This window comes from Hyperolius riggenbachi, chromosome 3 (genome assembly GCF_040937935.1).
Source record: "Hyperolius riggenbachi isolate aHypRig1 chromosome 3, aHypRig1.pri, whole genome shotgun sequence".
NCBI lineage: Eukaryota > Metazoa > Chordata > Amphibia > Anura > Hyperoliidae > Hyperolius > Hyperolius riggenbachi.
This window is the reverse complement of record NC_090648.1, coordinates 89,374,521-89,390,897: the sequence shown is the minus strand read 5'-3', so window position 1 is coordinate 89,390,897 and position 16,377 is coordinate 89,374,521. Positions and strand designations below refer to the sequence as shown.

General features: G+C 45.7%; 1 protein-coding gene across 2 annotated transcripts in view; it reads right to left on the bottom strand.

Annotated features, from left to right (window-relative positions):
- MAP2K7 (mitogen-activated protein kinase kinase 7) overlaps positions 1–16,377 on the bottom strand; it is a 49,799-nt gene that overhangs the window by 31,523 nt on the left and 1,899 nt on the right. The window contains exon 2 of one of the 2 annotated variants that reach the window (XM_068274541.1): positions 5,006–5,053. The exons of the other annotated variant lie outside the window; for it this stretch is intronic. Within the exon in view, the coding sequence (XP_068130642.1) occupies positions 5,006–5,053 (48 nt within the window). The remainder of the gene's footprint in view (positions 1–5,005; positions 5,054–16,377) is intronic. 2 annotated transcript variants of the gene reach the window in all.

Below are 16,377 nucleotides of genomic sequence, written 5' to 3'. Positions count from 1 at the left end.
TGTAAGTAATTTGGGTTATATGACCTGTACAGCACACCCCATTAGATGTGTTACACCCCATGCAATGTGCCTGCTTACATCACGGCGTTCATCTCACCAAGGTTCAAGCTCAGCTTTCCAGACCAGTTTGATATCGTAAGGCAGGGAACCATAAAATTGATCACAAAAACAAAACAAAAAAAACCCCCTTTGAAACCGAGATTTAGGAGGTGGTACACTGAACAATAAGCCCATTGGGAAGTCAGGACATGAAAGGATACAGGTATTAAAACATCGCTGTTTACACCTCAATTTACCCCAGAGATTAATCATAGTCCGTTTGGCATTATTTTGCTTAGAGGTATTCTTCATGAAAGGTTACACACACTCCTGTCAGGCATGATATAGTCATTTATTGGGCCGGAGATAGGTCCTCTGTTCTGATACCCGCTCTTTATGGCACTGATAGATCAGCTTTGTGTTTTTTTCAGAATCGTCCCCCTCACTGCCACTCCAACCCTAACACCCCCCCCCCCCCCCCCCCAAGCAAGTCAGAGCGTACAGAAAACCAGAGACGGACTACTACAAAGATTTGTTACTTCTCCGAGGCTTCCTCCAGCCCCATGAGCAGCGGTGCGTCCCACGTGGTTCTCCGTTCAGCCGCGGTAAGTGGCTCAGCTGCGCTCTTCTGTGCATGCACGGAGGAGCTGCGCGTGAGCAGAAGAGCCGCCCGGTGCAACTGAGCCCGTTTACCGGGAGTGATTGCCGCTGAACTCATGGGGCTGGAGGAAGCCCCGGATAAGTACTGTATATTCTGACATATCAGACTACATTTTAACCCATGAAAATCTTCTAAAAAGTCAGGGGTCGTCTTATATGCCGGGTGTCATTGATGCCGGGTGATACGCGAGTATATCCCAAAGTCTATATTTTAACTGGAAAAGTTGGGGGAGTGGTCTTATACGCAGGAATATACGGTAACAAATCTTTGTAGTAATCCATCTCTGTTACACTTTAATAATACTTTATGTTCAAAGCCAAATAGAACATAACAGCATAACCTCCCCCTAGTGCCTATAACTATCCTCCCTCCTGAAACCCGCCACAGCCCCTCTCCCCATGAAACTCTGTTCTAATTCTTCCTCCATAATAAAAGCTGCAGTTCAGTATTCCACTTTTTTAAAAGTATATGGAACACAATTTGCAACGCATGATGTTCCACATGCCAGTGTGCTCTGCAGTTATCCCCCTGTTATAAAGGAAGAGCCCTCTTAGCAGCTGGGAGGTTTGGGAGGTGTGGAGACACATGGCTTCACCCTGTAGAGGGGTTGGTATTTGTGTAGTGATACTCTGCACTGTTTACACATAGCTCCCGACTGTCCCTTTCTCGGAGGGACAATGTGTCTTTGGGAACCCTGTCTCTCATTTGTCTCTCTTTCAGGACTGATGTATAGATCTGTGTAAATATATGTATTTTTATACTGCAAAAATGTGCTTACTTATCTCTAAATTGTATTCCAATGCTTTAAATTGATATACTGTATTTCCTAATTTAATGTTAATATGAAGAAAAACTAGTGATGATAGAAAAACCAGTGAGGTTTGAATTCTAAAATTAAATCTTTTGCTTATGAATTTTAGTAGTATGTGTGGCTAGAGGTGTGTCAGGGGAGTGATCAGAGGTGTGATCAGAGGTGTGGCAGGAGTGTGATCAGAGGTGTGGCAGGGGTGTGATCAGAGGTGTGGCAAGGGTGTGATCAGAGGTGTGGCAAGGGTGTGATCAGAGGTGTGGCAGGGGTGTGATCAGAGGTGTGGCAGGGGTGTGATCAGAGGTGTGGCAAGGGTGTGATCAGAGGTGTGGCAGGGGTGTGATCAGAGGTGTGGCAGGGGTGTGATCAGAGGTGTGGCAGGGAAGGGTCTTAAAGTGTCCCTCTTATGTCAAAAAGTTGGGAGGTATATGGGTTTACACATCACATGCCTTATTATTATTATTATTTATTGTATTTATAAAGGGCCAACATATTACGCAGCGCTCAGTGCCTGCACAGATATTCTACAGACCCAACTTCTATGCATACTGACATCTTTATAACTATGTAATACAGAGAGTTAACTACTTACGGGCCGCACTAATTGAAATATACGCCCCGTTTTGATGGCTATCTGGCTGCCAGGGCGTAGCAGCATAGCGGGTGATATAGCGGCTGGGAACGCGGAAAATTAGCCGCGTTCCCAGCCTGTCGGCGGCTGTCGCCAAACCCGGAAGTAGCCGCCAGCGGGGACAGGACGATCGGAGCGGGGCTGCGAGGGCACCATCCAGCTTCGGGGGGCTGAAGGATGCCCCGGGTGAGTAAAGATCATTTTTAATTTTAATTTAATTTCAACCTGAAAATCTGATTTGCCTCCATATTCCTAACTGCAACCCAATTATTAGATAATGGTTGTTAGGATATCTCCAACTACTGACTTTCAAGTGGTTTGGGGTTTTGTTTAACTTCATTCAGGTACATTTTATAACTGTATTTCACTGAAACTCAATGTATTAAAATGTTTAAAAATGAACACTGCAAAAACATTGCAGGTCACTTGCACTAGCTTTATCTCTTCCTAAAGGGGGGGGGGGCGGTAAGGATGCTGCTCTGCTGTTGCGCTCCTGTCAACTGCCGATTGCGGGAGGGAAGGGAGCAGGAAGGAGGAAAAATGGAAGGGAGGATGCTGTGATTTTAGTCCTAGCAAATGCTGATGGGGAAGGGGGTGGAGTGGAGGGAACAGGAGGGGATTGGAGAGGGGGGGGGGGTGCTGTTTCAGTCCTGTCAACTGCTGATTGGGGAGGGAAGGGAGCAGGGAGGAGGAAAAAGGGAAGGTAGGATGCTGCTGTTTTGGCCCTGGCAACAACAGATGGCTATAACTACATTTATATGAAATGCAATAATAAAATATTCCTGAGAGCAGTTCTGCTATAGAACAGAAGGAGAAAAGCTGTTCAAATTTTAAAGGGGTTGTTCCGCGAATGAGGAAAAAAATAAAAAGTGGTTTATGCATAAACTATTTAACATCCTTCTAAAATAGTGTAAAAAATTTTTTTTTTAAATGAATGGTTTCATCAATGTATTGTAAATAGTGACATATGAAGTCCTGGGGGGCTAATCCATTTGTTAGGGGTGTTTTTTTTTTTTTTACTTTCTTTTACAACCATAACTGCTGCCTACATAGTTTTCAGTGGTATAACCCACTTCTAGCAGGAATCGCCGTTATAACCCTAAGGGCCCGTTCACACTGCACGCGTTTCCAGCCGCGTTTTGGAAGCGCGTGCAGGTGGCCAAATCGCACGACAGACATTGCATAGAGTGCAATGTCTGATGTTCACACTGCATGCGTTCCGGACCTGTGCGGTCCGGGAACGCATGCTGCACGCAGATTTTGCAAAAACGCGTGGCTGTCCCATTCACTTTTCAGTGATGGGATCAGCCACGCAACACACACAAACGCGGATGGCCATGCGTTCGTACGCGTTGCGGTCCGCACGCGTTCCGCACGCATGGCCATCCGCATTTCTGATCTGAACGGGCCCTAATGGCTGAGCTCCACTGAGCTGCTAAATATGTGTTTACATTGTTGCTAGGCATCCAGACCCCTGATGCAGAGACTGGATTGTGAAGAGTCATAAGCTGCAGGGAGAATCAGTCCCATCTACACCATATGATTCTTTGTCAGATTCGATTCAATTTGATTCAATCTGACATGTCCGATTCATGATTCGATTCAATTTGAATCAAATTAAATGAATCATGAATTGGACATGTCAGATTGAATCAAATCATATCAATGAATCGAATCAAATTGCATCGAATCTGACAAAGAATCATATGGTGTAGATGGGACTGATTCTCCCTGCAGCTTATGACTCTTCACAATCCAGTCTCTGCAGGGGTCTGGTTGCCTAGCAACAATGTAAACACATATTCAGCAGCACAGAGGAGCTCAGCTATTAGGGTTATAACGATGATTCCTGCTAGAAGTGGGTTATACCACTGAAAAATATGTAGGCAGCAGTTATGGTTGTGAAAAGAAAGTAAAAAAACAAAAAAAAAAAACACCCCTAACAAATGGATTAGCCTCCCAGCCGTCATCCGTCACTATTTACAATACTGGTTATATTGAAACCATTCATTTAAAAAAAAAAAAATTTACACTATTTTACAAGGATGTTTAATAGTTTATGCATAAACCACTTTTTATTTCTTTCCTCATTCGCGGAAGAACCCCTTTAACAACCTTGCACGTTTGTAAATGGAGCCCAAACTGACAACGCAGCTTGTGGGGAAGGGGGGCGGGGTTTGGGAAATCTTATCACAGCTTCTCTACAGGTTCCTGGTGGGGGCAAACCATACATAAGAAGGGATACAAATAACATTTAACATTTGTAACATTAATGAATACCTTGCTTTACGATATCAAAATTGGCCAGAAAGTTGGAGCGGTTCTCTATATTCTATACTGTACTAGTGATGGTCATGTCTAGGAGACCTTATGGAGGAGCATGATGGAGGAGCATGTGATTTGTTTGATCTGCTGATAGATTAAGAAAACTCAGATTTGCAGCGATCACATCCTGCTTTAGCACATGATCCCGATTAGCAAATCAGAGACTTGCATATCTATCACCTGACCAAACTGATCACATGCTTCTTCTCCCTGAGTTCTCCTAGACATGAGCATCGCTATACTGCACCATTTCCCTCCTTCTCCTGTTAGGTTACCATGAGCTCATGCTCAGTAAAAGCCTACATGCCAGATCCACACAGCATGCAACATTCCCCATCCCATGCACAAAGACAGGTAGGGGGGCAATGCCAAGCATGAGCAGAAGAGGGCGAGGAGGAGGAAAGACTGTGGGTCACACATGAAGGGGTAGATTAAGAAAACACTGTAAAATTAATAAGAAGGGGGTGCATGTTAAGAATGACATCAGGGGAAGTTAGCTGTGCCTGGAGCAAGTAAGGAGTTGAAAAGGGCGATCCGGTACCTGCTCGCTGGGATGGAGCGGGCGTGGGGCTTAAAGTGATGAGAATAACTAGGGGAGAAATAGGGGACAAAAATCAACATAAAAATGCAAAGTAACCAGGGAGAGAACAGGAAACAAGAGGAGATAATGATCTGAAATGGAGAAAAACACATGGAAAAAATGGGAGGTAAAATTATGTAGAAGAAGAACTCAGTAATGGAAAACTGATGGAAGGGAAAGGACAACTGAAATGGAGGACACAAAGATATGACACAAATGTCCTAAAACATAAAATCAAGGTAACTTTAAAAGGACTACTGTAGGGGGAAAAGAGTTGAACTTACCCTGGGCTTCTAATAGTCCCCCGCAGACGTCCTGTGCCCGCGCAGCCACTCACCGATGCGCCGGTCCCCGCCTCCGGTTCACTTCTGGAACTTCTGACTATAAAGTCGGAAAACCACTGCGCATGCGCAGCCGCGCCCTCGCTCCCACTGGCGTTATCAGGAGTGTGTTGTGCAGTGCAGACTGTACTGGGCTGGCACAATAAACTCCTCGTGATGTCAGTGGGAGCGAGGGCGCGGCCACGCAAATGCAGTGGTTTTCCGACTTTAAATTCGGAAATGCCAGAAGTGAACCGGAGGCGAGGACCGTAGCATCGGTATGGGTCTGAGCCCACTGGCGCAGTTGTATCCGCTTCTGTCTGCTTTTCTGCATCTAATATTGATTTTTAACTGAAAAGCAGACAACTGCATCAGTGGTCTCAGGCCCTGAGTGGTTGCACGGGAATAGGACGTCTGCGGGGGACCATTAGAAGCCCTGGGTAAGTTCAACTCTTTTTCTCCCTACAGTACTCCTTTAATTTCAGTATCTGCTGCAATATCAGACTAGACAAACCCCCAAGCCTGTGACAACTGAAAGTAATCCTTGCCGACTCTGAAGGCGTTGTGCTCCTTATACACTTGTCATAACTTTCTAGATAGGTTCCTGGACCAAGTGAGCAATCTATTATAGAACTATGCCCAAGTTATCCATCACATATACCTCAACAGGCTGCGCCTTGCTAAGAATAAGGGACCTGCAAAAGTGGAGCTAGTCTAGTTTATGGGACTCAGGAGGAAACCTCACAGGAAAATTCAGCTAATGTAATTGGGTGGACAGCACCCTCTCGAACGTTTAGGTTTCAGATAGGTTGTAGTAAACTATGCCCCGTACTATTTGGTCGATCACATTGCTTTGTGCTGTACAGGGTGCTGTGATTGGGAGTACTGCTCCCTACGAGGTTTCTTGCTGGGTCCCCTAGACTAGTGCCTTGCAGGTTAAAACATGTTACTAGAACCAGGGCATCTGGAAAGCCCATGTTAAAGTTTCTCCAGATATAATTAAAGAAAGCAAACACTGCCCTCCCTAATAAGGTCTTGCTGATCTTGAGGACTCTACTTTACCGACACTGCTGTATTGTGTTCGAAGCCATGTGCCCTCCTCTTCCAGTGGTAGAAAAGAAAAGTGGATAGTGACTGTCAATGAAAGCCACTTCCCTCACAGTTCTTTAGTATCCATTGCCAGTAGGATGGAGAAGACGAGTCTGGGAGCTCCTCACTATGGTCACAGTAGTGTCGGGGAAGAAAAGACCTCTGGAGCAACAAAGCCAATGACCAAAGATCATCAAGCACCATATAGGAAAGGTCAGTATTTTTTTTCCTTAGAGATTTATACATAACTGGAATTCAGCATTAATGTGATACATGCCACCAGTGAGGTTCAATAAACTCTACAGAAACACTTTTGCTGGACTATACAAATATTGGTTCGGCACTCTACAACCACCAGTCTAGAAGGTCCGATGTCCAAGTTGGCAACATTAGCGACATGTTTTAAAAAATAAAAATCCCACTACATCCCATCGCATAACGTTTACCTTTCCATTGACCGAAATTCACTATTTGTTCGTCATTTCGATTAAATTTTGCTATCACAGATAATCAAATTTCCCAGTAAAAGTCAATGCAGGCACCATCCAATCACCCTCTGATTTCTACACAGAGTATGAAATGAATAGAACAATATTGCAGAAGGCTCAGTGATAAAAGGCATACAATTAGAGTTCAGTCTACCAATAAAGGAAGGAGAGACAGATAATGTGATGCAGAAGCCCAGACCTCATCTTCCGTGTCTTACACAAGTGTGCGGGTTTGTCCAATGAAAGCACAAGTCAGGCCTCAGAACTGTTTTCTTAAGCGTAAAATAGATACCTGACTCATGAAGTTATTCCAGCCCTGCCCATCTGTACAGCAATCACTAACCATAGTCAGCTATGATCCACTGGAAGAAGCATGGTTTCTCTGACCTTTGATTTAAAGGCCAGTCAAAAGTAGCCCATTGACTGTAATGTCATTTTTTAGACAGTAATGATGCCACACTTGGTAAAATTATGATAGAAAAAAAACTCTTTAAATCCAAAGCTGAATAATCAACCTTCCCTCCAAAGCTGTGTAACTGAGCTATAAGGTAGTCTAGTGGTTCGCACTATTCTCTGCAACTCAGTGGTCCTGCGTGTAATTGTAACCAAGGCATGGAATTTGCCATATTCTGTGTGGCATGGGTTCCTTCTGAGAATTCCAGTTTTCTCTCAGGCTCAGAACATACCGATACTGGATTCCATACTAATTAACCGCAAGAGTAGAGGCATTCGTTTCTGAGCTCTGGAAAGCAACAAACGTCAACTTGCTGTCCTACTTTAATCAATGGGATTTATGAAGGAATCATATATAATTTAGACTGAGACTGCCGCCTGTTCTAAACCACATTAACAAGCAGCAAAACTGCTGTCACAATAAAATCAACAGAAACAGTCTCCTTTGGGAACTGGTTTGGTTTCCTCCAGCTCACCTACATCACATGGTCACCCCGCCAACAAGTCATCTCCGTAGCAAGTCACTTCATAAATTCTTTTGACTACAGCCAGGCCAGAACAGCCAATATCCCCTCTACATTACAAGACAAACTCATAAATTCTTCATCACAATACTATCATTTCCCGCCCCAGAGGACCTGCGACATAACATAAATGTTAACGAGAATTAACGATTGTGACACATCGGTTTGTTCAAGTTTCTTTTACACGAGCCATGACTGCAGATGCTGAAAACAAACCACTAAGTCATAGGACAAAGGATTTGTCATGTGAACCACATGCACCTAATCTTTCACAGACCATGTAAAAAAATGGGAGCTGGAGAGGACAAGGAAGTACCGTAATAGGCTCCTTCATGCTTACAGATCTATGGATGTCACACATGGCCGAAACAAACGGGAAGAAATAGTCTAAAAGGTGCCCATTATTAGCAAATTATCATATTAAATAATCTCATCAAGATTAACATAAGGATATATCAATCCAACCTCATAATGTCAAGTCTAGGCCATGTGCTTGGTCACTGCTAGGAATGGATATTGTCTCCATTATAAAGAAAACAGATTTTTCCATTTTGACTTTTTAAAACCTTTTTACTATGTATTGCTATTAACGATGGCCAGTGAGTTGCTAAAAATCCGGACTTGCATGCAAATTGAATGCCAACTGTATGAAGCTTGAGACTAGGCCCCCCAAATGCACTTCCTGACAATTTTGACTGGTATGAATGCAAACTGCATACACTTTGCATGCAAACTTGAATTATTTGCATCTCATCTCCAATTGGCATTCTCACTGAGCACTTATTAGGAACTCCTATATATATCCTGTGTTGCACAAGAGCCAATCTTAACTCATCTCACAATCACATACACTTTGTTCTCTGCGGCAGAATGCGCTGATAGGGAAATCTGTATAACCCCGCCCCCAAATGTCCTCCCTTCCAGTAACGTGCACACTGCCGGAGAGGAAGCACGCCACCTGATTTCGACGATCTGCACATGTGCTTCACACTGCTACCCCAAACTTCTCTTAAAATCACACGAATTGCACTTAGTGAAACATCTTCCATTGACTTTGCCAGCCCCTGTAATGCGCTGCAGTGGGGAAGAGTACCATAACATAACACAACACGGTAAGTGTGAAAGGGCCTTAAACATTTTGGAATACACCTGTGAGAAAACGCGGAAAAGCCGCCGCATATGCCAAGAGCGAGGCGGCTGACTCCGCGTCCAACGCAGCGGTTTGCACGCATAGATACGCGTCTGGTAGTATGGTGGAATGCGGAAAAGCTGCCGCATGTCCTGACAGCAAAGCGGCTGTTTCCGCGTCCAACGTGGCGGTTTGCATGCAACAGCATGTGCTTGGTGTGGCTGGGTCTGTTAGTGCACATAGACAGATGGAGAGCTATGCGCGCGCGGGCCTGAACTCAGGACCTTTATACCAGCAGGGGAAGTGTCAGCTGATCAGGAAGATCAGCTGATTCCTGCAGGACTCATGATTGGCTGAATGGCTCGGGCGGGGGCGGCAGAGTCCAGCAACTATATATTCTGCTGCTTGTCAGTTGCTGGTTGTCTGCCATTGCTAACACTTACGTGAAAGCACTCAGACCATAGTCAGATCCTTACAGTGTGTTTGAACTAGGTGGACCTAGGAATTCACACTTAGCCAGATTCTGTTGATAGCTTAAAGTACTAATTGAATTGTATTATTTGTTAGACTAGTTCCAGGGTGTTGATGATCACGGAACTCACACCCAAGACTAGGGAATTGTATTATTTATGTTATACTCCATACTAGTTCCAGGGTGTTGATCACGGAACTCACACCCAAGACTAGGGAATTGTATTATCATTTATGTTATGCTCCAGACTAGTTCCAAGGTGTTGTGAATACAAACCTCACACCCAAGACTAGGATTGTGCTACTACTGTATTTCGTTAGCCCAAGACCTTATATTAGCAGCAGGGCTTCCTGCAACCCCAGCCTCGGTCCCTCGCTCAGGGGTCCACAGGCTACAGGAATATCACCCACAGTCAGGGGTGAATTCCTCCGGAGTATAGGCCGCCAGCTCCTCTGGTGGTCTTCACTCAGAGTTGTTACTGTTGCACCAAACACTTACACTCTCTCCGGTGTCTAGAGGTTAGACATATCTGATTATTGACGATTCCACAAATCCTCAATAATCGGGTATATCTGTATTCTTGGGGATACTGCGGATCGCCAAGGATCAGATTCTCTCTCTGGTTGCTGACACCAATCGTTACAACACCTCAGTTTCTGTCATGATGTCAACTCAAAATTGTAGACACATACTTCGGGACGAACCTACCCACTCCGGGACCCCTGAAGGACCACAGAGCTTGTCCACACTGCACAGACGGCTTACACCTGCGCAATAGCAGGGAGATACTGCTGGGCTCAGTGAAAAAAGCCAAGCATGTTTGACTTTGTGCTAGTGCAGGGGCGCTCTTGCAGGGGTTTTAGCACTGGAACAGCAAAAAGGAGTGCAACAGGGGAAGCCTCTGAAAGATCCAGAGGCTTCTGTTTCCTGAGGGACCTATTCTCCCTCTTCAGGTTTACAAAAGAAAAAAAAAAATCTGATTGACTTACCTTAGGCTTCCTCCAGCCTCCAGAAGCCTATGTTTCCCTTGCCACAGCTCCTCTCTCAGTCTCCCAGAGTGCACTCCGTAGCGGCCACCAACTCGCATACATATGAAGTCGCTGCCGGGTGACTTGGGAGCAGGATACAGCCGGTATTATGGCTTATCCAGCTTCGGCAGAAGTCCCGGCGGCGGTAATTACTATTCCCCCTCCAGGTCCACGTGGATAGTGGGGAATGATGTAATTCGGCTTCCAGCTATTGCTGTCGGCCAAATTACACTATTTTAAAAGTAACTTCAGCTCCGTCTTCTGACGGCGCCAAAGTTACTCATTGTGCGCCGATATAGCCGTAATTCCTACTGCGGTCTATGGTGGCACCAGCTGCGCACAAATCTCCTGCGCTGTAATTACAGCGCTGGGCCGACCCTGCCCATTCAAGTGACCGTGCCGCTGGAACTCCTGTGACCGGAAGCATTCTACGCGGGCACAGAAGTACTGCTCCTATGCAGAATACTACTGGCTACGGGTGAGTGACTGCGAGCGGCGCGTCCGCTACAAAGGGGACCCCAGTAGACTGACAGAGCGAAGCGGCGACGAGGGACACGTAGGCTATTAGGGGCTAGAGGAAGTCCTAGGTTAACCACTTAACAACCTCTGCCACGCTTATCTACGCCCCTTTAAAATTCACCTGAGTCACAGGGGCGTAGATAGGCAACTCCTGTTTATTTTCCTGCTGTGCGCGATCGCGTTCGCGTGCACGATCGCGTTCGCGTCCGCGTGCACGCGGACGTGCATACGCGTCGGGCACCCGCTGGTCTGTGATTGGCTGATGTGAACATGTGTTCACAAAGCCAATGACAGTGCTTATTCATGCAGAATGTGTGTAAACATTGCATCAGTCTCTATGCTGTTACAGTTACTGAGATCACTCGTGAGAGGATCTCAGATAACTAACACAGCATTAGTGACTGATCAGCATCAGTGAGGTTTCTTTTAAATAAATTATACCCCCATTAAGCCCATTAACCCTTGCCTCCCTTAAATGTGAAAATTGCTGCGGTTTTTAGGTGAAAAACCCCGTGGTAGAGAAGTGGTTAAGTAAATGTGATTTCTTATATTTATCTCATGTATCCTTTAACAAGGACACAAAAAGCAATATAAACTGACAGAGGCTCTACCATTTTCTTATACGATCACAAAAAAAACCAAAAAAAAACCACTTTAGTTGGAATTGCATATCCAGCACTGACAATCCACTCAGAAATGTAGAGATCCATTCAAACAGGCAAAGTCTATATATGGTCACATAGGAAACATCCTATTATAAATATTTTTTCCTATGGTTTGGCCAGAAAAATGCTGCAACACATCAGTGTTACATGTCATTTCGTTAATTGAATTTTAGCAGAAACCATCTTTTAATTGCAATTTGCAGCCAACTATACAGCTCTAGAATAGCCACAGCTGAAATCTTATTTCTCTGTAACTATAGCAACAGTACACAGCTTCCTTCACAAGTAATTAGATGAACAGAGCATGTAGGTCTCCTTTCTGGTTTTACACACCTGGAACGCTTCCAGCGATTATTGCAGACTTCATTATCACAGCACAACATGATATTTTTGGGTGCAAACCTACTGCGGGTACATGGTCCCCAAAGTTAGTGGATTATATCCAGCAATCCACATAGTTTACTAATCTTCACCATAGCATGAATGAGAATCTCCTGCTCTCCCTCTCTCCTCACAACACAACAGCTGTATATTGGTCAAGGAGAAAATATCACCTGGAGCAATCAAGAAAAAAGCATTTACTGACAGCTGGTAGGCTGGCCTCCCCTATGTAGAGCATTATAGAACATCACTGGTGGCACGTCCCCAGACCTCGGTGTTAGGAGCACCCATCTACCTGCATTTTTCCACCGACGCACCTGCCATACTAAAATAAAAACAAAGGTGACAGATTCTCTTTAGGTATTTGGTAGGCATGGATTGTTTATGTCAATTAAACAGGCTTTTACAGACTAAAGGTGGCCACACACACACACCATACAATTTTCTAAATATCTGTTTAATTTAAGAATTGCAATCAATTTTTCTGACTTATTGTAACATTTCAAAAATATGACTAATATACCACACACACCTATGTTCAATTTTTACCCCAATTATGATAAAAATGATTGGAAACTGACAAAATTGCTAGGGTGTGTATATTAATAAATTGTCAATCTAACACACACCATACAATCTTTAGAAAGATTGAAGAAAAATATCTGGCATTCCGGATCGATAAATCTCGAAGAAAACGGGAAATTCGATTGGATTTTTTTCCAGTCGAAATGAAAAAAAAAAAGCTTTCGATTTTTTCGGGAGATCTGATCGTTTTTATCGAATTGCTGTAAAATCGGATCATTTTATTGTATTGTGTGTGGCCACCTTAATATATACAAGTATGGTCAGGTGGCATCCGATTTCCATGGTGTCGTCTCTACAGAGAACACCCTGAGGATCTACCTATGAATTCTCACTTCACCCACCTCCATTCCTCCCTTTATACGGTCTATCTACCTTCTACCTACCTACATGCGTGCACTCCCCTGCATAACATGTTCCAATATCACTTACCTGCCTGTATTTCCCTTACCCAGCGCTAGCATGGTTGAGGTGACCTACTGGTAAACCTCAGAGACGTTCCAGTAATGTGATTGGTTGCTGTTTCAACAGATCTCAATGACAGCACCCTCTAGAAATTTAATGTTTCAGATAGATTGTAATAATAACTATGACCACACTATTCAGCTAATCACAACACTTCAGGTTGTAGAGGGTGCTGTGATTGGAGAACTATGAGGTTTCCCAGTGAGTCACCTCAACTATATTAGCTCCTCCTACCCATATCACTTACCTGCCTGCATTCTCCTCTCTACATAATCTATGTAGGTACCCACATAATCTACTGTCGGTAGTCTAGCAGGAAATCTCATAAGGAAATTCCACTAATTCTGGGTACACACGATTTTTTCAGTCGATTTTCTGTCTGATCGATTTACGATTCAATTTTCCGAGCGATTTCGTATTCGATTCTGTTATCTTTTCTTATCCATTTCCATTCACTTCTATAAAAAAAATTGATCAGAAAAACTATCGAAAATAAGATTGGACATGTCTGAAATTATCTATCGAACCATCTAACACAAAATTGTATGGTGTGTACCTAGCATAAGGTGACTGGGTGGATGGCGCACTCTCAAAGTGCTTGGTTTTTGATAGATTGAAGTAAACTAAGCCCACACTATTTGGCCAATCACAATGCTTTGTGCTGTAGAGGGTGCTGTGATTGGAGAACTGTTCCCTATGAGATTTCCTGCTGGGTCCCCTAAAGTAGACTAGCGCCGAGCTACATACCTGCTCTCCTCTTCCCTGCATCATCTAACTTTCTGCACTTATCTCCCCACATCATTTACCCACCTGCATTCCCCATCTTAACATCACTTACCCCCCTGCATTACCAGTCTCATCATCACTTACCCCCCTGCAGCATTACCAGCCTCATCATCACTTACCCCCCTGCATTACCAGTCTCATCATCACTTACCCCCCTGCAGCATTACCAGTCTCATCATCACTTACCACCCTGCAGCATTACCAGTCTCATCATCACTTACCCCCCTGCAGCATTACCAGTCTCATCATCACTTACCCCCCTGCAGCATTACCAGTCTCATCATCACTTACCCACCTGCAGCATTACCAGTCTCATCATCACATACCCCCCTGCAGCATTACCAGTCTCAACATCAATTACCCACCTGCAGCATTACCAGTCTCATCATCACTTACCCACCTGCAGCATTACCAGTCTCATCATCACATACCCCCCTGCAGCATTACCAGTCTCAACATCACTTACCCACCTGCATTCCCCATCTTAACATCACGTACCTGCCTGCATTACCAGTCTCATCATCACTTACCCACCTGCATTACCAGTCTCATCATCACTTACCCACCTGCAGCATTACCAGACTCAACATCACTTACTCACCTGCATTACCAGTCTCAACACCACTTACCCACCTACATTCCCCATCACCATCACTTACATGCCCGAAACCTTCTTTCCATGTAGGTCCCCACATAATCTTCCTACCTACACCCCCTCCTCCCTGCATCATCTTCCAACCTACAACCCCTCCTCCCTGCATCATCTTCCAACCTACAACCCCTCCTCCCCGCATCATCTTCCTACCTACAACCCCTCCTCCCAGCATCATCTTCCTACCTACAACCCCTCCTCCCCGCATCATCTTCCTACCTACAACCCCTCCTCCCCGCATCATCTTCCTACCTACAACCCCTCCTCCCCGCATCATCTTCCTACCTACAACCCCTCCTCCCCGCATCATCTTCCTACCTACAACCCCTCCTCCCCGCATCATCTTCCTACCTACAACCCCTCCTCCCCGCATCATCTTCCTACCTACAACCCCTCCTCCCCGCATCATCTTCCTACCTACAACCCCTCCTCCCCGCATCATCTTCCTACCTACAACCCCTCCTCCCCGCATCATCTTCCTACCTACAACCCCTCCTCCCTGCATCATCTTCCTACCTACACCCCCTCCTCCCCGCATCATCTTCCTACCTACACCCCCTCCTCCCCGCATCATCTTCCTACCTACACCCCCTCCTCCCTGCATCATCTTCCTACCTACACCCCCTCCTCCCTGCATCATCTTCCTACCTACACCCCCTCCTCCCTGCATCATCTTCCTACCTACACCCCCTCCTCCCTGCATCATCTTCCTACCTACACCCCCTCCTCCCTGCATCATCTTCCTACCTACACCCCCTCCTCCCTGCATCATCTTCCTACCTACACCCCCTCCTCCCTGCATCATCTTCCTACCTACACCCCCTCCTCCCTGCATCATCTTCCTACCTACACCCCCTCCTCCCTGCATCATCTTCCTACCTACACCCCCTCCTCCCTGCATCATCTTCCTACCTACACCCCCTCCTCCCTGCATCATCTTCCTACCTACACCCCCTCCTCCCTGCATCATCTTCCTACCTACACCCCCTCCTCCCTGCATTATCTATCCAACCTACACCCCCTCCTCCCTGCATCATCTACCTACCTACACCCCACCTCTCTGCATCATCTACCTACCTACACCCCCTCCTCCCTGCATCATCTACCTACCTACACCCCCTCCTCCCTGCATCATCTTCCTACCTACACCCCCTCCTCCCTGCATCATCTTCCTACCTACAACCCCTCCTCCCTGCATCATCTTCCTACCTACACCCCCTCCTCCCTGCATCATCTTCCTACCTACACCCCCTCCTCCCTGCATCATCTTCCTACCTACACCCCCTCCTCCCTGCATCATCTTCTTACCTACACCCCCTCCTCCCTGCATCATCTTCCTACCTACACCCCCTCCTCCCTGCATCATCTTCCTACCTACACCCCCTCCTCCCTGTATCATCTTCCTACCTACACCATCTTCCTACCTACACCCCCTCCTCCCTGCATCATCTACCTACCTACACCCCACCTCTCTGCATCATCTACCTACCTACACCCCTCCTCTTTGCATCATCTACCTACCTACACCCCCTCCTCCCTGCATTATCTATCTAACCTACACCCCCTCCTCCCTGCATCATCTTCCTACCTACACCCCCTCCTCCCTGCATCATCTTCCTACCTACACCCCCTCCTCCCTGCATCATCTTCCTACCTACACCCCCTCCTCCCTGCATCATCTTCCTACCTACACCCCCTCCTCCCTGTATCATCTTCCTACCTACACCATCTTCCTACCTACACCCCCTCCTCCCTGTATCATCTTCCTACCTACACCATC